The 22,601-nt window shown below is 40.8% G+C and overlaps 1 protein-coding gene across 1 annotated transcript; it reads left to right on the top strand.

Annotated features, from left to right (window-relative positions):
- Positions 1-13,096: 13,096 nt before the first annotated feature.
- Positions 13,097-21,405, top strand: dctn3 (dynactin 3 (p22)). The gene is made up of 7 exons (XM_088601354.1): positions 13,097-13,256; positions 14,118-14,202; positions 15,772-15,858; positions 16,480-16,563; positions 18,261-18,319; positions 19,850-19,909; positions 20,650-21,405. Exons 1-7 carry the CDS (start codon positions 13,155-13,157, stop codon positions 20,737-20,739), a joined length of 567 nt encoding a protein of 188 aa, XP_088457480.1. The 5' UTR covers positions 13,097-13,154; the 3' UTR covers positions 20,740-21,405.
- The last annotated feature ends 1,196 nt before the right edge of the window (positions 21,406-22,601 follow it).

The raw sequence follows: 22,601 nt of genomic DNA, 5'->3' as shown, positions 1-22,601 counted from the left end.
CATTTTAAATTTGTGATATGCAGTTTATTCTTGTTACGACCACAGACAGATGTCCGTTTCGGGTCTTGTAGTAGACCCTATGTGATGCAGTAAGAGCTGGAGAAAACAGAAGACTAAATATGGAAAAACACACATGGGTTTAATAGTGCACAAAATAATAGTGACAGTCCATGAGACAGTGAACGGGGGAGACAAAGAATGACATCCAAATCCAGACAGGTCCAAAGGCAGGTCAGGGCACAGTCCGGGAGTCCATCAGCAAGTAATCCATCCTGGGACGCGACAAGGTTAAAATCCCCGGGAAGAGGGAAAACACGAACAGACAAAAGATAGAGATCCAAGGGTGACGGGGCGAGATCCTCCAGACCCCTGGTGTCACGATATTAGTTCCCCCTCCTTAAGGGTGCTCCAGCCCTATCACTCAAGACTTTATTCCATGCACCTGCGCCCTATTCCCTGCCCACCTTAAAAGCCAGGCGCTGACGCTCTTCCGGGCTCTGCATCTGATTTCCATATCGTGCGAGTCCGGGACCAGGAAGCGCCTGGTCCCGTTAAGGTTTTAACCTCAGTTCCCGTTCCTGTTCCCCGTCCGCCGGTTCCGACCCGGCCTTCGTGGTTTTTAATTCCTTCCTCTGATGGATCTCCTGGTTTTGGACTTACCCTTGCGTTTTGGATTTTCCCTAAGGATTACTCTCGGATTGTTCGCCTCGGCTACACCTCCCCCGTGCACCAGCGCACCTTGGACACGCCCCCCTGTCTTCAGCCCCGTTTTCCTGCATGACGTTTCCCCAGTGTTTCCTCACTCCGTCGGACTGTGTCGTCCGCATAGGGTCCGGAAAGAACTGTCCGTTACACCTGGCTCAGAAAGCGGGAGGTGTCGGGGATGAAGCCTATGCCCTCAGGAGACGGACATAGGGTATCCTGGTGCTAGGCGGGCCTCGCGACAATAACAATAACGGGAGTAGTGGAGCGCCCTCTAGGGAGGGATGTCGGACATGATAATTCTGTTATGATGGGTCAGCTCTCTCTATACTGTGCTGTATGCAGTTTTGGCCTTGGCTGACTCATGAAGCTTCTGCACAGCACCAGGTCTAAGACTGGACAGGCTGAAAAAATTAATTCTCTACAGGTCTGCAATACCTTCAGTACCTCCTGTGAACCTGTATTATGCTCACTAAACATTTGCTTCTCTGTGCTAGCTGTCCTAGCTAGTGCCTAGCTGTGCCTCACACAGCCTCTGTAGGTTTTGATTCAGTACATTTCCCCTGTGGATAAGACATAAGAAGTCAGAGAAAGAGGTTAATGTTTAGCTTAGCAGATACTGAAAATGTTCTTGCTGAGAGACAGACTGAGAAGATCAGGATGCAGTACTACTCAGCTTCTGCATTTTACGGGCACCAAAGGAAGTCATTATCTCTAAATTGCCAACAGCCTTGCACCCACTTAGCTGTCCATTCTTACTCTTAAATAGAATATTGTGGGCTTTAGAATAATCATCTTCAAGGTCTTCTACTGGAGCTAAAATAAAATGACTAATAAAATAAATTTGGAAGCAAACCTAATTAATTGCCTCCATGGAAATCTGGCCATTCCCTGCAGAGTGACTTATACAACATTTTTTTTCAAGATATTATTAGAATGGCAATGCAGAAAGGCTTTGCCTTTATGTTTTTACTGTCTCAGTCATAGATTTGATGTTGCTGCTTCTGTTAATTATGGTGGGAGGGGAAAATGATGGGATTCATATCAGTGGGCTAATAGGAAGAATAACAAAATCTAAGCAGAGAGCAGCCAGTCCGACAAGTCCTTCCTCACAAACCTTAACTTAGATACAGAGGGAGAAAAACAACTTTTATTGAAGAAATTTTCACCATTGTCTCAATTGTCACATTCAGTAACCTCCTAAAATAAACTACTCATCAACCACAGGCTGATTTCATCGTATTTAGAGGTACAGAACAGCCCTGTCCTGACTGAACACGACCATTGGTACTTACAATCATTTCTAAAGATGAAAAGGCAAAAGATTTAAATGGCAAAACTACCCTATATTTAAGTTATGTAACAGCAGAGCTTTAGCAGCAGAACAGATCTGTAATTAGTCTCTGTTAAACTATAATAATAAATTCTTGCACAATTGTTGATTAATCTGAACACAAACCACACAGTATGTGTGCCATCCCCTGTCAGGTTTTTAAGAACAAGCAGATGTCGCTGTGAATGTTGAGATATAAAAATATCTACAATGCACAAAAACACACAGATCAATATGTATAAATTGCATATAGGAATAAATATGTGTGAAGCCGGGTGACATGGAGGTGCTATGGTTAGCATTACTGCCTCGTGGCACTGGGATGCTATCATCATGGTGTTTGTACTGTTACAAATAGGAGGTTAAGAAAATATAGAATTATAGAAAATAGACCAAGTGGGTCAATCAATAATTCAAATTAATAATCGTAACACCCAAATTATAAACTGAGCAATTGGTATGTTTAGAGGCACTTGAGATATTTGTACTAGGTACAGTTTTGATTAAAAAATTAAGAAGTATATTAAACAAATATTTATTAACAATGACACACACTATACAACACACAAAATAAAACTTACAACATACAAGTTACTCTATTTACAATCAAGATGTCCCAGAAACCTTTGTCCTGACCAATCAGAAAAACCGCAGACTTGTACCAAGTATTACAATTCTATGCAACATGTATGCAGGACAACAAGAGAGATAAACCTGCTTTCTAAACTAGAATATGACTTACAGTTTCTCCCTATTGTAACGACATGGCCAGATACAACCACGTGAGTGGTGATTAGTCAGAACCCAAGTTCAAGAGACCGGAGAGTGGTGCAACAACTGAAGAGACCCGACTGATAGAGGCTGGAGCACTCCAAGATGGGGGGAAAGTGAAAAGGGAATGAAATTGATCATAGAATAATTTATTTCTGGCTGGCGGGGCTTAATCAGCACAGGCTGGACAATAATGGAAAAGAGAAAGGAAAAAAACGAAATAAAACATAACTGGCTGGGGGAGCAAGGGTTGCCCCAGCCAATCAGCACAGAAAGAAAATGGGGAGGTGTGGCGGTTCGAAGCGAAACTGTCTCACTGCATCCATGGAGAAAAGAGGGAAAGGTTGCCCAGGAGTGAAGGTCGGCAAGCTCAAATACCAACACAATGAACAAAGGAAGAGTCACCAGGGATCACAGCTGTGCTAGATCCCAAGGGCTTCTCTGAGAGGAAGGGTCTCACCAAATAGTGGTGAGGCAGGAAACCCCTATTGGTGATCCAGTCAGAGGGCCCAGGAGCTGGTGATACAAGGTTCACTTCCTGGTGGGGGGGTTTCCTCTCAGACTAGGCTAGGCTTGTGCTGTCAGGTCAGTGTTCCAGGAACTCACTCCAACTCAACCCAATGTAAGCAGCCAGGTGCGACTGGAATTAGATACCCAGGCACCCTTTGGATCAACCAGGGGAGACATCTGCCGAAAACCAGCCCTTACGCCCCTCTCAATTTCAGAATCCCTGGTTCAGCACAGCTGCACGGAACAGTCCCACTCAGGGCCAGAAAACAAGGAATCTTCAGGGAGCTTACGGAGTGATGCTAACCTTGCATTGCATTGCATTGCATTGGCCCCCTAGGAATAAAATGGAGGGGACCAACTTGGCTGCTGGAACATGGCAAGGAAAAAAGAAAAGAAACAAACAGTGAAAGGAACAAGTGACCCTGACAGCCCCCCAAAAAATGAATGAAAGAAAGGAAAGCCCCAAAGGCCAGGAGAAGAGGCTGCCCCAGAGAGAAGCCGGAAAGGCAGCAGGAAAGAGGTCAGCTGGAGAAAAAGCCAAACAGCAAGGGCAGGACTCTCTATAGAACTGTAACAGGGATACTAGGCTGAGGGAAACATGACTGCACAGGGAGACACCTGGGGTTCTGGATGAGATTAGCTGCCTCCTGAAAACAGGATGGAACTGAAAGGGAAGGAAGCCAATGGGAAGAGAAGACTAGAGTGTGGAGTGGAGTGAAAACCTGAGTCTGAAGCTGCTGTGCCAGGCAAAGCAAAGGCTTGAAGCTGAAGCTGCCACACAGGACAAAGGGAAGGCTTGAAGCTGAAAGTGCTTCAGAGGAGAAATGTGGAGAGAAGGGAAGCAGTACAATAACGTGGGAGAAAACCAGGGTAAAATGAATAATGATGAAGCCCCGTCAAAATGGTGCCTCAGTATTAAATAGAAAAATGGGAATTGAATAATAGATTGGATAATTACTAATTAAGAAGGATCACCAGAAGGAGATGTAATCAGAGCAGCAAGTCTTGAAAAACTGTGAGCCCTCATGAGAATGTGACAGTTTCCCAGGACAACTGCAAGCCGAAGGACACTGCAAGACAGCCGTCATGACTCCTATGCTAAAAATGCATCCACTAACCAGGAGAGGCTGTTTTTAACCTAGGGATTTTCTATGCAGGAAATCAGAGTTTCCAAAAAACAGAATGACAAGCAGAATTAGCGGAACCTTATATACTGTATATCGTAGCCCAGTGGGGTCAGTGAGGATGGAAACAGGAACTTGGGCTCTTTTATTTAAAAACTCGGCGCTTTATTAGTCAGACGTGCGTCCGGCACAGCAACAAAAAATGTAACGTACAACACACACGGGTCATTTGGGGTACAGATACGTACAGTGGGTATAGGGTGGTAAGTGGGTACAGGTATAAAAGGTGGTGCAAAACCGGGGATAACCATTTATAGGGATCTGGGCAACCTTTACAACAGTGTACACCCTTTCCGGATGGTCAACAGCACTGGCCAGCGGCTCCCTTAGTCCCTGGCCTGGGCTATTCCCATCCTAGCCTTCACCGTGCACCTCAGTAGGGCGCACTTCAGCTGCAATGCCAGGCGGGGGCAACACAATATGTACATACTGTCTCTCTCTTTCTCACACACACAGGTTGAGCAACAATTCCATAGGCGGCCTAACGCTACTGTGCCTTGGCGGACACACAAAAAAAAACAATTAGTGCTTACTTTTGTTGTGAGGTTTTAGCCTTCTAGGTCAGACACTGGAATTGTCTTGGAATTGAATATTGCGATAATCTCATCAATGTCTAGATAGTTGGCAAGTTCCCGTTGAAATGATAGTATGATCTGATGACACCGTGGATCGCAAAGCGTCTTGATCAGATTAACAGCTGAAAAGAGTCTCTCAATACTGCATGATGTACTTGGAAGTGTGAATATTACTCTCAACGGTGCGTTAACCTGCTAATAAACCAAAAAAACTAGTGCTAGATAGCTCTAAGAGTGTCTGACTCTTTTAGCCAATTAGGCTACCCACGCATGCACCACCCCACTGCGATTACATAATTTTCTTATCGGTCACAAAAGATACAGTGAGCCAATAGCAAATTACATACCACTAAAAAATCAAATCATGTAACATTTAAAAACAAATATGTAATGCAAACAAGGAAAAAAAATTAAACTACTTTGGACTGATTGGGTAGGCCTAGGATCAATCAGAGTGGCCCTGGAGCCATCCAGGTCCAATTGTGGCTACACCCCTGCCCCGATCTACCTGCAACAGTATGTGTGGATTTCCTTTGGATGCTCTGGTTTTCCTCCCACAGTCCAAAGACCTACGGTACTGTTTAGGTCAGTTGGATTCTGGGAAAATTGGCCATGGTGTGAGCATGACTGTGTACCCCACCTTGCACCCTCCACTTGCAAAGATAGTCTCTGCCCCCCCCCCCCCAAACCTGAATTGAAAGAAGCTGTTAAAAAATAGATGGATATGTGAATGTGAAAACATTAATTAGATAGATAAGACTTTATTGATCCCAAAGGGAAATTGATGTGTTACAGCAATCCGGCCCAAGACAAGCGAAAACAGACATCAAAATAGATGAAAAATTATACAAAATAGATTAAAAATAAATAACTAAAAAAAAATACATAGGTGTGTGCAAAATATGATGATCATAGACACTGTAAAAACAATAAAATATGTGCAAAATGTGCATAGGTTTATACAGATTGATTGTCCAAAAAGTACAATGGAGCAGCATGCTGTCCATAGACGAGCAAATGAAGGGCTAACAGTCCTAGCCTAGGGCAGCGTTATACACCCTGACAGCCGTCGGGAGGAAAGACCTGCGGAAACGTTCCCTTGAACACAGTAGCTGGAGCAGTCTGTTGCTAAAGGTGCTCCGCTGCCCAGTAACAGTCCCATGAAGCGGATGAGAGGTGTTGTTCATTATGGTTGTGAGCTTGGTCAGCATTCTCCTCTTAGCCACCACCTCCAGGGGATCAAGGCTCAGCCCCCCATAATTAGCTATGACTCTTAGATGAACTACTGTATATGAGAAGACTGAAAGGTAAAATTTGGAGAATCATCACAGTTATTCTCCCTGTGATGACCTGACAGCAGGAAATTAAACATTCATTTCTGCAGTGCCTCCAATTAAGCAAATGGCTTGATGTGTAAATAAAGTTATAATACTACATAGATCCAGTATAAGACATTTGATATGAATGTCTAAGCAAGAAATATATTGTAATTACTTTATAACAAGGTTATTCTCCAATGTGAAAACATCAAATAAAATGTGTTTTTTGAGCATTCCTTAAGAAAGTCTGCCTTTATTTCAGTACTTTCACTAAGACACTGTCAAAAATGAATGAATACAGATTGATTAACTGAGTCTGTACATCTGTCTGACACATGCTCTCCAAATACTCCTGCCTACTGCCGTCACTGTACTGTTCTGTGACTAAGACGTACTGTATAGTCATCCCTAACACCTTATACATTACACTAAGGAATTTATACATTTCCAAGTTAATTATAGTAAGGGACATGTAAATAATGGAGTTTAAACTCCATAATATGGAGTTTTATTCATTTAAAAAAGAAACAGTATTACCAGTCAATGAGTTCATTTTAAAACATTGCTATGATTGAGGTCATTATTTGCGTCAGCGATAGTCTTGTAGATTTTTTTTGTAAACATTAAGTGGTACCGATAGTGAGTCATTGAAGATAGAAGTTGTATCGTTAATACTCCAATAGAAACAAATTGTAACAGGTTTCAGTTTATTTAATCAAATTAAATGCTGAATTATTCATTATCTTCAGGTGGTTAAAAAGCATAATAGTTTAAAAATGCTAAGAAGACTCATCTGTAATTAGACTTCTGATTAAATCATTTTGTTTTGGTTCACTTGATGACAAACCACAGGTAGCAGGGCTGAATGGTTCATAATGTCTCATACTTAACTACTGTACTTCTTCATGTACAGTAGAGTAGTATTTTGTATTGAGCTGCAGTGGTACCTTCATGCTGATGTCCAGAGGCAGGGGTCCATTAGTTGCCAGCCTATGGCCTTTATGAGGCTCTCCAACCGAAAAGGTTTTAATACGGAATTATATACATGCAAAAAACGCTTTAACTCCAGGGTGAAGTTTTTCTTTTTGATAAAAGTTAGGAACAAATTTAATATGACAGAAGCATATAAGTGAATAAAAGTCTTAATAGTTTATGAGGAGCTAAGAAAATGAACTACCTATTTTACACCAGTGAAAAATGCATTTTCCTCTAACAATTCATCACCCATAGTAAATTTAACCTTTTGTCTCAAGATTTATTTTGAAAGAAATAAAAGAGCCTTTTACACTTAATAGTAATTAAAGTTTTATTTAAGTCCTAGCATGGTATTTACAAAACATAAGTTAGTATGAAGAGCAGTGAATAATTTATCTAGTCAATTAAATAACCAAAATTAAACAAAATGAAATGTTAGCCTGATCAGAACAAAAACAAGAAGACACCCTGGCACCCTTGTCAAAGTGTTTTCTGACAAATTAAAATATAAAAGCTCTAACGATATTAAGGATTATCTGATTACCTGATTATCAACTGATTATCAGAAATGATTATTTTATGCGTTTTCTGTGGTTATAATAACTCAGTGTAATTCTATTCAGCGCAATTCTTTCTGACAGTAAAGCTGATTATTCTCTGAACACATGTATTGTGGACATTTATATGTCTCTACTTGACCTTAATAACCATATGATATAATATGAATTTGGATTTATATCCTCTGATATGAAATTTCACACTACCAAACAAAACGTATGGATTGTATACGAAACTTAGTGCTGTTTTCATGCATTTATGTTTTTAGAAAGCAAATGTTGTTTTGAGCAGTCCAATCAATGTCAGGGTCCAAGTCTGGGATGGTCCCAGTTAATGGGGGATTGGTCTGGGCATGAGTGTCTAATTGCCACAAGTGCTCCACTTGTAGTGACCTCATTCACTCCCCTTTCTTTGGGTTCATCCTGACAACATTTTGGCAGGACATCTGTGAGATGATCTGGGAGCACATAGGGCATCAAGGGTTCACAGAGTAGTGAACAAGCACATGTTTAAACAATAAAAAGGTTACAAACAAGAAGAGGCCTACCTAGCCCATTATGACATTTGTCGATTGATCCAAGGATCGCATTCAGCCATTTCTTGACAGACACGAGAGTGTCAGCTACTAGAACATTACTGGGTAGCTTGTTCCATATTCCCACAGCCCTTTGGGTAAAGATATTCCTCTTATTATTACACTTCTGTGCATTCTGTGCAATTCCTACTTACTTTATACCCTCGGTTTCATGTTTCACTGGTCACTCTGAAGAAGCCTGCTGATTTGATTTTGTCACTGCCTTTATGAAATTTTGAATACTTGCATCAGGTCCCCTTGGAGTCTTTGCTCAAACTTTAAAAGGCTCAGTTCCTTTGCCCTGTGAGTGTGGGACATTCTGTTAAGCCACAGAATGTATCCGGTTGCTCTTCTCTGGACTGATTCCAGAATGACAATATCTGGAATATCATATTATATAAATATCATATATAATATGGCGATCACAATTGTGCAGTTTCCAAATGAAATATATTTCATTTAAGAAATTAATTATAGAGCTCTGACAAACAAATCTATTTGTCCATCCTTTACAAGAGTAAGGGACAGAATTGCAGCCCAGGTCAAAGCACGTCACAGATGTTAGTTCATATTGCTTCCAACAGCAGCCACACTCGCTACTTGCCTGTGACTTTCACAGTAGACACACTGTTGATTAACCCTGTGAATGACATATGTTGAACAAGCATAATGAATTTACCCGTGCAATGTCTGTCCAATAAAATGTCAGTGCACCTGCTACTATCTACGAACCACAAATGTAATTTTGGTCGCTCTGTTGATAACATCTGTTAAGCAACGATAATAAATTTACCTCAGTGATGTGTGTTCAACAAATTGTCTGTGCACAGGCTAAAAAAAGCTTGCCATTTTCCTGATAGCAACTGTATGAATTTGTAGCAGTTATAGGTGATGCATTTCTTTTGATACCTAGCATATACTGTACGTGATGAGCAAGGTTACTCAGTCAATAATGTATGGATAAGTTTAATCTAAATCTTCCCTACTGCTTTCAGACACATTTTGTGAAAATGAAAATGATAGAGAGATTTAAATGAAGGCAAATGCACCGAATTCCCCCTTCATTTGTAGCGTTTATAAAAGGTTATTCCCAGTTTTATCTGTATGTCTAAAATTGAGGTGCACACAGTGTTCAAGGGTCTTTGCTCCACCTCCATTCTTGGTGACCTAATTCAGCAAAACTTGGACATTTAAACATTTTCACTGGTTTCTTCAATTCTAATCAGATATAGAACACCTATAAATTTTCCCAGTATTTGATACTAGAAAACTGGAGTTCTGCGCTTATGTTTAAAAAAAAAGAGCAGAATGGTGGCACTGTCTTGCTGTGCTAGGGCCCTGGGTTCAATTCCACACCTAGAACACCTATCTGTGTAGTGTTTGTATATTCTCCCCACATTTGAGTGGGTTTCCTACAGGTGCTCTGGCCTCCCACAGTCCAAAAACATATTGGTAGGTTAATGGGTTTCAGGAAAAATTGGCCCTGATGTGAGGTTGTCCATGTGTTGTCCACCTTGCACCTGTTGCTTGCTGGGATAGTTTCCTAGTCCCTTATGAGCCAGAATTGGTTGAAAAAGTTAGAATATACAGTAGATGAGATGGCTGGATAGTTTAAAACAGGGACACTCCAATCCTGGTCTTGTGCTGGATTTTACTTCCTGTCAAGTTTGTTACTTAGTGTACTTTTGAGTTACACTAACAGCGTTTTATTGGAATTTTTTTTTGCACTGATTTATTTGGTTGACACTGTTATCCAAAGCAGCTTACATTTGCTGTGTTTTTTACTGGAACATTTCGGCTGAAGCGGTTTACTCAAGGGTACTTCTGCTACTGCTACTTCTTCTGTGACACAACTGGAATTGGAACCCACACCATTCCACTTATGAATCCAACACCCTAACCACTGCTTCACAGTGCTGCCCTTTAGAGCTTAATTTAATAAGTTAAGGCACCACTGCCTTTAAATCATAAATCACTTATGAAATGCAGTAGTTAGAATGAATGCTCCAACATGCTGTGGAACTAAAAATGAAACATTTCCATTAATTGCATTATTAGGTCGATTAGGAGCTTAATTATGTAGCCGAAAGCTTGAATGGAATGAAAATCAGCAGGATTATGCATACTACCGAGCAGGATTGGAAAACTGGTTTTTCTTAAACACAAGACATTCAAAAATCTGTTCTTACCATAAGAGGTCTGTGCCATTGCCACCATCATCAGATAAAAACTGCCTCTAACCATAGTTTTATATTCAGCTTTTGACATGGCAGGAATGCTCAGAATAGGGACACATATTCTATTATTGATTCCTCATTCATGACAGGATCTTTAAAAGTATCCTGCCAGCTCTGTGAAGAAAGAAGGATAACACCAAGAGTCATTAATGGAGGGTTGCTGCCCCCCTCTGGCATTTAGTTGGAAATATTTGATATGTTACTACCAATTTGTGCAACAAGGGGGGAATAAAAAGGTCAGTATTAAATAAAATAGTAACCACTTGGTGCTCAGGAGGCTGTTTGTACACAGAGACAGTGAAGACAGAGATGGTGATCGAACCCCCCTTTTCTGCTTCTACTCAAATTAAAGGGTTTCTTCCCCAATGATTCTACCAAGCTTCCTTTCTTCAATGGAAACTGCATGTGCTTTGCATGCTTCGACCATAACCTTCTGGTTTTGTGAATTAGGATGTTTCTCTGCCTTGTTACTGTGCATGCTCTTTGATGGAGGACTGCTGATCGGCAGTTTGGTGGCTCTGTGGCTGGAAGGTTGCCGGTTTGAATCCCGTGGCCGGCAGAGGAACCCTACTCCATTGGGCACCTATAGTAAGCAAGGCCCTTAACCTCAGCTGCTCCAGGGGCACCGTATAAATGTCTGACCCTGCGCTCTGACCCCAAGCTTCTCTCCCTGTTTGTGTGTCTCATGGAGAGCAAGCTGGGGTATGCGAAAAGACAAATTCTTAATACAAGAAATTGTATATGGCTAATAAAGTGATCTTATCTCTTATTTCTTATCACCCCCATTCTACTCTGAGCATCACAACATCAGCAACCTCTCCGACACACATACCCAGTTTACCTGTAATAGTTCAATGGTAAAAATGTTGCTCTACGGTTTCAAGAAACTTTCATTTTGTGATCCACCTGACAGACATACCACCAGTGGCAGTCTAGAGGTGGACCTAGGAAACAGTTAAAACCTGCAGCTCACCGCCACTATCACCTGAAATCATTAAGGACTCATTAAGGACACCTTGTACGGGAGCTGAAATTGCAAATTGTTGCCTTGTCTCACCTGGCTGACCTAGTTTGGTTTGCTGTGCTGCCTGCTGCTATTCTGAGGTATGTTCACTTTGGTGCTGTTTTCTTGTAGCATAGCTGAAACTTTTGTTAACCTTGTGAAACCATCACTGCCGTAACTGCCCCCCCACCCCCTCCCCCATGGACGTCATTCTACAGTATGTACATTTTTTCATTCCCAAAATGTCTGCAGTTGATACATTATAAATATGAAAGAATACATGTCTCATCCTGGTGAGCAGGTAGACTCAGGCTCCCCAGCGACCCTGTACTGGATACAATGGTTAGAAAACAGATTGAATGGATGGATGTGTCTCAAAGGTATTGTAGAATGACAAGAAGCAGGGCTTGTTCTTGAGTATACTTTTTATCCTTTGCAATTGACTTAAAGAGAATGGTGTATTTGTATCAGAAACACAAATCATTGTGACAATGCAGGCTGAGGTCCAATGCTTTAAGCCATTTTCCCACACTCTGGACAGATGAACCCATTTCCAAATTTACAATACCCCACGAGTAGTCCAGTACAAAGAGACCATGAACACCTCTCGTACTTTTGTATATGTCAGAGATTGCTTTTATTGTAAAAGCAATTTATTTTTATTCCATGTTTTTCTTTTAACATGAGATAATTAGCAAGCAGTGACAGTAAACTGGTTGAATCGAGGTGTACACTGGCCAGTCCATCTCCACAGAGCCAGATGAAAATAGTGACTTATGCTATGTATGGCTTGGCTAACAAAACTGAAAACTGAAAGAAGTTCACATGGAAATGAGATGAGAATGGTAGGAATATATCTATTATAGACTATTAATTAAGATGATCTAAATGAATTTGGTATAAAAATAAACTTTTAGTTTTCCAAACATCTCATTGCTTTTTATCATTTTCGTTGCAAATTCTTGTTTAGTTGCTTATTTTTTCACCTTGAAATCAGTAGCTTTGATGAAATTCAAATGTGTTGGGGTTTCTCTGGCCATAATAGCCACTGGCTTTTGGCAATGAAAGTGAGGGCAGAACAACCATTCCTGGTTTCCTTGTCCTTCCTACCCACACAGACACTTGGAAATAAAACAGCGCTAAGGCGACACACACTGACTGAGCAGAAGGACTGTGCCGCTTATTCCTCTCCGGTTGTTTATGGCCCTCCTGCCTGCCCATCAGCCCGTGCTAGCGCTTTTCTCTGACTCCACACGTACAGCTACAAACTCGCCACAAGATGGCACTTTTCTGCTCTGTCAGGGTATTTTTTATTCATCTTCATCACCATAGAGATCCTTGGTTTTTTTTTCATTTCCGGTGCCACGCTTCCGACTCTTCCTGATTGTCTGCAATTGCTGTTTATAAGTGAAGATGGAGGGTGGGAATGATGTTAGAGAACTCGAAAAGCGGCTGCAGGAGCTGGAGAAGCGGGTGTATGGGGACAGGGGAAACCGTGGCAACAAACCCGTGAAGGTTAGCTAGTTGTGATCAATCTACTGTTTTCTGACTTCACCCGTCAACGACAGAGTTTCATGATCTAACATATTATTAAATGTCCGTGCATTCATCGTTTATGTATAGAAACAACGACAGCATCAATAATATAGAGACCTGCTATTTCAGTTAATTTATATGTATCTGATTGCATAGTATGTTTTTATAAAACCGACAAAATATGTCGGGTAGCCTGATAGAACAGCATACATTTGCGAAGGAATACGGGTGTGGTTACGACAGGCTCAAAGGGTTTATGTGTCGAAAATTAATACTATTTTAAAGTATCAAGTCATTCATATTCGGCTGAAAAAGTTCTCTATAAACAACCGAACTAGTAGAGGCTGAATCGTGTATCACAAGTTTCAAAATACAACGTATGCTAAGCCAATGCATTTCTATAGTGAGCTGTCAAGAGTAGCCTAATTCATCTGTCGCAGATGAATAGTAAGTAAAAGTGGATCATATAGGGAAAAGAGACGAGGAAATAGAAGCTTCTAGTAATAGACTAATAGTGTTTTTTTTTATTATTTAGGATTTAAGATTCTATTTTGTAATAAAGTTTATCATCACGTAAATATAACATATGAAACACGATTAACTGGCATACATGGGTATGGCCATGTCTGACCTGATACATACTATGTAACAGATAAAATGAATAAAAATTATTTGAAAATGTTGTATAAGATTACTCATAAAGTTCTTATACGCACCTAGTTCCAATACTGTTCAATCACTACACCAGTGAGGAGTGTTAGCTGTTGTTTTCTTGACCATGATATTAGTTGGCAGTATCACAGGCTTCACCCCTCTTTCCTGTATCTCCCTTTCTGGCAGTGTGCTGATGTACTGGGAAAGATCCAGGCCTCCTTGGTGAACACGTCCAACAAGAGGGAGCGAGTGAAGATCCTACACAAAAAGAGTGAGTGTGCTGAGTACAGGGCAGATGACTCTGGAGACCCGCTTGTTAAATACCTGCCTATGAGTATGCATTTGAAATGGAACAAGCAGAGGTTATTTGTTTGTTGAATAGTAAATATAAAGAGTAAAATGCACACTAGTGGAAATAATGGACTTTCTCTGCAAAGACAGATGATGGATGTGGGACTGGAATGCCTGCTTTCCTTCGAAAGGAACTGTCTGTCTGTATACTGCAGAAACCAGCTAAATCCCCCGGACTTGTGTGTCCATCCAAACAACAATTTTTGAATGCAACATTTGCTTTCAGATCTCTTTGGGAAGCCTAGTATTCTAATTTTATTTGATAATGAACAATTTCCCAGGTTGTTAACCTTGCACTCTAGACTCCGTTGTGTGAGTATTCAGTGTCTTTCGCTCCAAACAAAGTTCAGTTAAAAAAAAACAATTTGCTGAAGAGTGTCCATCTGAGTGTTTAAGTTAGCTATTGCAGCAATCTGGGATGACACAAGCCATGTTTCCTGATCACCTGTCTTAGCCAATTCATGAAGATCAGATTCCTTCCGTTTCTTCTTTGTTTTATAGTAAATATCACAGATAGGTCTGATGTTTTCCAGGTTGCTGTCATCAGTCTTAGCTGGTAAATGTTTTGACTGCTTGTCATTGAGGCTACCTACAAAATGATTAAATTTGTTTAATCATTTTAGCTCTCTTTGCATGCTACTATTTTTGAATAATATTACTGTTTAAACACTGTAGGACAAATGTTTCTGGGTGGTACTGCTTCAAGAATAAAATTATAGTACTAGATATGCATATAGTCTAATAGGCATTTCTGGGTGTTGTAGGTTTTTTCATTTCAATTATTTTTCCTAATAATTATCTATTTGTTTTTCTTTTGAATTGTATTGGTTGCAATGTCACATTAAATATGGAAAAATGTCTGACATGATTTTTGGCTTTGCATCACAAAAACATGCAATTTCAGTAAGGGTGTGTAGACTTTTTTTATATACTGTATCTTTATTGTTTATCACAAAAATGGGTGTAAATATGGTGATAAAAGGCATTTTAATATTTCCCCTTAATGCCGTCTTTATTTACCAACTAATAAGTGATTACCTTCTAGACCTTGTGCATTTTAAATGACTCCTAAACCTGCCAAGACTGTACCCCTCTGCCATTTTCATCGTATTCATCACAAGGAAATAGCAGGAGTTGTCATGCATAGTATGAGGGTGGAGCGGTGGCTCTGTGGCTAAGGATCTGCACCTGTGGCTGGAAGGTTGCCGGTTCAAATCCTGCAGCTGGCAGAGGACTCCTACTCCGTTGGGCCCCTGAGCAAGGCCCTTAACCCCAACTGCTCCAGGGGCGCTGTACAATGGCTGACCCTGCACTCTGACCCCAAGCTTCTCTCCCTGTCTGTGTGTCTGTGTCTCATGGAGAGCAAGCTGGGGTATGCAAAAAGACGAATTCCAAATGCAAGAAATTGTATAGGGCTAATAAAGTGATGTTATGTTATGTTATGATGTGATGTGATATGTTATTAAACATCGCCTCCATCTTTCTGCAGTTGAGGACTTGATGAAATACCTGGATCCCCAGTTCACTGAGAAAATTGCCATACCTGACACCATGAAACTGGAACTTATACTGGCAGGTGAGAGTTTCACATGCTGTGTGTGTAGGCCTGTCAGGAGTGAGCGAGAAGCTACTGGCCAGTGGGAGCTAACCTTTTACCCTGGAAGCCAGCAAATGGCCCCGCAGCTGCAAAATCCAATAAACAGCAGGAATCTGTTAATTGTACTGAAGCTATACGAGCAAAAGATCATAAACCCTCTTTGTGGTGTGAGTTTCTCAATTGTAATTGAGCTTTTTTTAAATTTATATCTCCCCCCCTCATTGAAATTAATCTTCCTTTTGGAGAATGGGAATTACTGGAAACAGCTTGGAAGGAGTCGATGTTGTAAGGAAAAAATAAGTATTTTACAACAGTAATATTGTAGTTATAAAATAGTATATTATGAAACAGAGATGTGTCCAAGACAGTATCCTTTACACACCTATAGAGCTTGTAATGATGCATTGTTGCATTTTGTTATGTAATTTTATTGTTTTGCCTCCCTTAACCTCTACTCTTTTCTTACCCTTCTCATTTGTCTTTCCTTTCCTTGTCCTTTGTCAACACATCTTCACTCTTCACTTTCTGTCTCTTTCTCTTGCCCCTCTCTTCCCATGTTTTTTCATCTTTCTCCATGTCCCTTTGTCTCTCTCTCCTAAGAGGAGGAGTTCCTGCGGTCTCAGGCAGCACTCCTGGAGCAGGTGAGCAGTCTCCAGCCTCTGTTGGACAGCGCTCACATCAAAGGTCAGTATAGCAAAACAAAACCAGCTGTAAAACCTACCTACTTCTGCTCCACAGAGTAGATTGCAAATGCAAGATGAAGGACATGCTTTACTGCACATTCTGCACCTCTTATTTTATGCCACTGCCTGCTCACACTCTGAAGTTCTGATTTTACACTCCGTTTGTATAGCTGTCCCTGGTGGGATCTCTCTCTTCGTAACTTTTGACAGTAGCGGCTTAAATTAAATGCTTTAAATGTAACAATATTATGCCTAATGTATAACATGAAATTGAGCAATTTAGTACATTATTTGTACATAATAATAGGTATGAGACTTTTTCTTATCTCAGCAGCCATATCACCCTGCAACTCACAACTGGCAACCCAGTGAAGCTAAGCAGGTGTGAGCCTGGTCAGTACCTGGATGGGAGACCTCCTGGGAAAAGGTTGCTGCTGGAAGAGGTGTTAGTGGGGTCAGCAGGGGACGTTCACCCTGCAGTCTAATGCTGAATCCTAATACTCCAGTATAGTGACGAGGACACTATACTGAAAACAGGCACCGTCCTTCGGATGAGATGTAAAAACGAGGCCCTGACTCTCTGTGGTCATTAAAAATCACAGCGCGTTTCTCGAAAAGAGAACGGGTGTAACTCCAGTGTCCTGGCCAAATTTCCCATTGGCCCTTACCAATCATGGCCTCCTAATAATCCCCACCTATGAATTGGCTTCATTACTCTGTTCTCCTCCCCACTGATAGCTGATGTGTGGTGAGCGTCCTGGCGCACTATGGCTGCCGTCGCATCATCCAGGTGGGGCTGCACATTGGTGGTGGTGGTGGAGGGGAGTCCCCATTACCTGTAAAGTGCTTTGAGTGGAGTGTCCAGAACGCTGCTATATAAATAATAATAATAATAATAATAATAAATGCTTACACTTATATAGCGCTTTTTCTGGACACTCCACTCAAAGCGCTTTTACAGGTAATGGGGACTCCACTCCACCACCACCAATGTGCAGCATCCACCTGGATGATGCGACGGCAGCCATAGTGCGCCAGAACGCTCACCACACATCAGCTATCAGTGGGGAGGAGAGCAGAGTAATGTAGCCAATTCATAGAGGGGGATTGTTAGGAGGCCATGATTAGTAAGGGCCAATTGGAAATTTGGGCAGGACACCGGGGTTACACCCCTACTCTTTTCGAGAAGTGCCCTGGGATTTTTAATGACCACAGAGAGTCAGGACCTCGGTTTTACGTCTCATCCGAAGGACGGCGCCTGTTTACAGTATAGTGTCCCCGTCACTATACTGGGGCATTAGGACCCACATGGACCGCAGGGTGAGCACCCCCCGCTGGCCCCACTAACACCTCTTCCAGCAGCAACCTTAGTTTTTCCCAGGAGGTCTCCCATCCAGGTACTGACCAGGCTCACACCTGCTTAGCTTCAGTGGGTTGCCAGTTGTGAGTTGCAGGGTGATATGGCTGCTGGTAAATGAATAAATTGTAAGCAAATATTAATTATTATTATTATCATCTCTCAAATGTGGAAATACTGTACCACTTCTTGCTTTGTGCAGTGTTAGAGGAGAACCCCATGTGTTTTGTAAGAGGTCTTTGTGGATCTTACCCTGGCTGGTTTCTGAGAGGTTGCTCTGTCGCTGTTGCCTGTGTTGTCCCCTCTGGGAGTGTTCTGTAACATGCCTGTGTTCTACACAGCTGTCCCTGACCACGCCACCAAGCTGCAGCGCCTGTCACAGATACACATCAAACAGCAGGTATGAGCTCCTTGCCGCTCACTCTCTCACTCTCTCACTCTCTCTCTGGGCTCTGATTTCTTTCTCTGTAATAAAGTGGTTCAACAGCAGGTAATCCTCTTTCTTAGGAAAGTGAAAAGAATAGGCTCACATTACCCCTATGAAGAAAGTATTTAAAGTTTTTTGTATTTAACTTAGATACAGTGTGTCTTCATTCACGAACTATCATGATTGCTTTTCAAAGGCAAAATGAACTATTTCTCACTCAATTCCTTTTCAGTGATAGTCTAACCTTCACAGGGCAATTAACCAGATAAAATTGCTTACATATCTAATACTTCTTGTAAGACAGCAAGATGAATTTATTCATTTTCAAGGGTAAGGTGAAATAAAGTCAATGACATTAATTTGTGTAAAAATATTAGGGTGGCCAATCGATAAAGGCTTGAAGATTAAATGTATTCAAATAAATGTATTTTTCTCTGTGTATTCATGCACACGCATTTATTCTATACAGTATCCTCCAGATGTGTTAACACACAATGATAACGGAACAGCAACACCATATGCAGTAAGAGCATAAATTATAGATTGTCTTGCTTAAAATACTTCTGAAAATGATATGGTGTAATTATAATAGAATTGAATAGAGCAAAGTCATACCATACTGGTCATAAATAATTGATCCCAGAAAACACAAGGGTCACATTGCTTTGCATCAATAAGTGTTAATTGAAATAAAATTAAACAAAGTCAAATCCATAGTAACATTATGCTCTTTGCAGTGAAAGCCTCCAGAATTTAGTAGTAGCTGCAGCGGCATCATGGTTAAGGTCAGAAATCCCTTTGAATGCTGCATAGAAACAGTTTTCGCCCATTTTGTCAGTATAAAGTCAGTACTCTAAAAGAATCCATAAAAAGCTGAGTTCATCACTTTCCACTGTAGTGTCAATTATTAAGAAATTTGAAGTGTACTCATAGCCTTAATGGCAGCAGTCCTGCCAGGGAAAGGAAACACTTGCTACTGTAGATTGCAAATGGTTTAGGTGTTTAACAGTGTGGGTTTTGTGGCTGCCTTTTCTCTGGTCTTAAGGTCGATACCTCTAGCCAAGAGAGCCTACGTGTACACTAAGTGGCGTTCTTGTAGCCTTCAAGCAAAGATAAAATTGTACGAATTTCGACATGATGGTTGAGATCTCCATAAGAGAGTGGAAACGGACGTCCGCAGTCTGACGACTGGTGCCGTGGCTCTGATGCGAACACAGGGAGATTGTGTGCGAATGTTATATAGGGTTTCTAATGAAGACCCAGGTGGTGCTGATATACATTCTCACGCTGAACTAATGAGAGAGGGGCTGGCTAGAGGGCCCTCTAGTGGTGTACAGTGGGCAATAATAATCTGAGTGAATTTTACTGTCTTTTGGAATTAAATTAATATTAAAATTACTGTTTTCAACATTCCTACTACAAAATTAAATCCCTTCTCTTTGGTAATCCTGGAATATCATTTGTTTTACCTCAAAACCTCAGTCGTTTTGTTCTTCTCCACAGGACCAGTGTGAAACTCTATCCGAGGAAGTGAAGAAGCAGTTTGAAGATTACAACAAGATGGTATCCTTCTGACACTACTGCTGCTAGTCCTACTACTTTATGTCTCAAATTGTCATCACATGGAAAATGTGGATCAACAGTGTGGTGCGCATTTTGTATTAACATCTGCAAGTCAGCCAGACGTGAAGCAGACTAAGCCAACTTTCAGTTTCTGCTAATTGACGAATGGGAAACAAGAATAGGAAAACAGTGAATTTCTTTGAATAATACAAATTGCCAGTACATTCCAGTTGTGTTGTAATAATTCATAACACATCAGTTATGTGGTTTACCTTAATGATAAGTGTAGTAAGTGTAAGGCATTTTAAACGATTTATCGTAGATCATTGATATAAAGGAAGAACAGTGTTCTTGTTATAGACCATTGTGGCACTCAACTAGTTCCATCCTCCCACTGTATTTACCCTTTTATCTGATGCTCTTTTTTTATATCCATTTTCCAGTTTTAAATCCAGACATATATAATCTTAAATACCCGGAATTTGAGGATTAGTCTTTTATGACGAACTGTATCAGTAGCCTACTTAAAATCTTAATATACCAGATTGCGTGCTCTGGAGTTTTTACTGTTGTTGCTTGTTCAGAGAACTAACTAATTAAGCAGGCTTTTCTAAATCCATGCTGACTGCCAACTAGAGTCCCATTTCCATTTAGATGTTCCAGTTGTCATTTCCATAGCCCTACATATAATATAACTAAGACATACTGGTCCACAGTTATGCTCCTTGACTTCATGCCAGATGTTCCTGCTGTCTAAACAATTTTCTCAATGGGACGAGATGTTGAGGCAGCTTGAAAATGCCAGTCAGGTCAAGCCAGTAGTGGAGTGAAGTCCTTGGCCTGGAAGATGCCAGACACCCTGATGTCAGAGGAGAGATGGATCGCCAATGGAATCTCTTACCTGTTTCACCACATGCCTCAGATCACCCTTCTCCCTCCCTTCCTGTAACTCAGAAGTCCCAGAAACCCCTCTTCCCTACACAGTGTATCCAAGATGGAATGACTTAAAGAACCGTTTGACATTATAGACATTGCAGCTGCAGTGTTTAAAGAAACATACAATATCCAACTTGGAACGCGCCAGTAGTACCAAATACTTTAAGGTTATAACTTCCATCCCATTTATCCTACTGGCACAAAGTGAATATCACGCTACTTACGATATAAGGTGTAGGTTGTTTTTGCAGAGCCTATCCAAATGTTATGTTTCCCATGGTCTCCATGGGGCATAGAGAGGGTTTGTGGACCAGGTGGTTTTCATGGAGGGCTCATGAAGTAATCGCATTGTCTGCCACCAAAACCTCCAACTTCTGCTCTGGACCTTCAGTGCTTGTTAGTCCTTATCAACACTTTACAGTCACATAGGAGCTTACTTTCTTCCATGTTCTGTAATGTTACAGTTTTGAAATATTAAAATGAAAAAAGGGTCTCTACAAGAAATGAGAGATACCCATGTTTATAAAAGGAACACAATAAACTTAAATTATTAAACTACACATGCCGTTTTTGTTTTCTTTCACTATCTAAAGAGATGATTAATTGGTATTCTCATTTATGCCACAGACAGCTAATTATCCTAATTTAATAAGTGTTTCCTAATGTGTCAAAATATAAAAAAGTTAAAGACAAATTGGTTAATCTTACTCATTTGGTAAAGAGTAATTGATACAAGGTTATTGACTTCTCATTTGTGAAGCATCCCACATCAGTTTCCACGTGGTTGGGAAGCTTGTTCTAAAGCCCTAGAATATTTGTGTGTAAAAAGGCACTTTCTGTTTTCAGTAGAAAATGTTTCAATTTCCACTTGTGTACTCCAGTCAGTCTTCCATAACTGGTGTACCTCCAAAATTATTATATAGTAATATTGAAATTGTATTTTGATGAAGGTGTAAATGTATTAAGATAATTGGTTATCAAATGTTTCTTGTTTGTCATGTTTGTTGTTGAGTAAGGCTCATAAAAGAGCCTAATTTAATTTAAAAAGGTGCCGTCTTTTGGATGAGACGTAAAACCGATGTCCTGACCTCTGTGGTCATTAAAAATAAAAAGTGCGCTTCTCAAAAAAGAGTAAGGGTGTTACCCTGCTTACCCTGGCATCCTGGCCAAATTTCCCATTGACCTTTACCAATCATGTCCTCCTAATAATCCCCATCAATGAATTTGCTTCCTCACTTTGTTCACCTCCCCACTGATAGCTGATGTGTGATAGGTGGACTGGTGCACTGTGGCTGCCATCACATTATGCAGGTGGATTGGTGGTGGTGGAGGGGAGTCCCTACCTGTAAAGCGCTTTGAGTGGAGTGTCCAGAAGAGTGCTACAGTATACAAATGTAAGGATTTTTTAAATGTAAGGATTTTTTTAATGCTTTTGTATTGAAATGCAACCAATATGACCTTAGCAGAAAAGAAAAAAAGTTCATTGTGGAGGTGTATGATGCAATGCCATCCTCACACGTATCAGTTCCTTAGTAGTTGATTAAATATTAAGAGCAGTTTAAACAGAAATAAGGGTAAGGAAGTTGAAAGCCTTAACTCCTATAATGCAGATGAGGGACACACTACCCATGAAGTGTGGTGTTTGGAAACTCGAGATTGAGTAGTCGAAATAAGCAAACAGACCATTTAAGTTAGCGCTGAAAATTTAGAGCTTAGCAGACGGGAAGAGCAGCAGGCACAGTCTTCACAAGAACTG

Source organism: Lepisosteus platostomus, chromosome 12 (assembly GCF_059453375.1).
Source record: "Lepisosteus platostomus isolate fLepPlt1 chromosome 12, fLepPlt1.hap1, whole genome shotgun sequence".
Taxonomy (NCBI): Eukaryota; Metazoa; Chordata; class Actinopteri; order Semionotiformes; family Lepisosteidae; genus Lepisosteus; species Lepisosteus platostomus.
Note: the sequence above shows the minus strand (reverse complement) of the source record. Positions and strands in the feature narration are given on the sequence as shown.